Raw genomic sequence first — 408 nt, 5'->3', positions numbered from 1 at the left:
TGGAGGGTCCCTACATCGGCAGCGTGGCTGAGCTCTCCCCCATCGGTAGGTCTCCTGGGTGGGAGAAGGCGGGCTGGGAAACCTGCGCCTCTCTCCTGTCACACCTTGAGCCTGCTGCACCCCGCAAAACTGCCTGTAAATCCCAGGGATTCCAGCTGAGACCAGAGCTAGGGAGGCAAAAGGGAAAAACAAATAAGGTGGCTTAGGGAAAACAAGTGAATAAATCCTCTGAGCTGATTGCCAGCCTATGGCTGAGCGCTCAGTCTCAGCCCTAAGCTGTGCCCTGGAGACAGGTCGTGGCGGTGCCAGCTGCCTGCTGTGCGTTTACCCTGTTTTTGCACAGCCCCCTCGCTCCCAAATGCTGAGGGGGCGGCGGGGGACGCTTGAGCCCTCGCATGCCAAGGGGCT

General features: G+C 59.8%; 1 protein-coding gene across 1 annotated transcript in view; it reads left to right on the top strand.

Moving 5' to 3' along the window:
• Nucleotides 1–408, top strand: part of LOC104488939 (cadherin-22-like) — a gene marked incomplete at its 3' end in the record, with an annotated part of 37420 nt that overhangs the window by 6111 nt on the left and 30901 nt on the right. The window contains exon 3 of the mRNA XM_010131044.1: nt 1–45. This exon is cut by the window's left edge and continues 1 nt beyond it. Coding sequence (XP_010129346.1) covers nt 1–45 — 45 coding nt within the window. The remainder of the gene's footprint in view (nt 46–408) is intronic.

This window comes from Buceros rhinoceros, unplaced genomic scaffold, assembly GCF_000710305.1.
Source record: "Buceros rhinoceros silvestris isolate BGI_N320 unplaced genomic scaffold, ASM71030v1 scaffold9722, whole genome shotgun sequence".
In the NCBI taxonomy this organism is placed as follows: domain Eukaryota; kingdom Metazoa; phylum Chordata; class Aves; order Bucerotiformes; family Bucerotidae; genus Buceros; species Buceros rhinoceros.
This window is presented reverse-complemented; position numbering and strand designations above follow the sequence as displayed.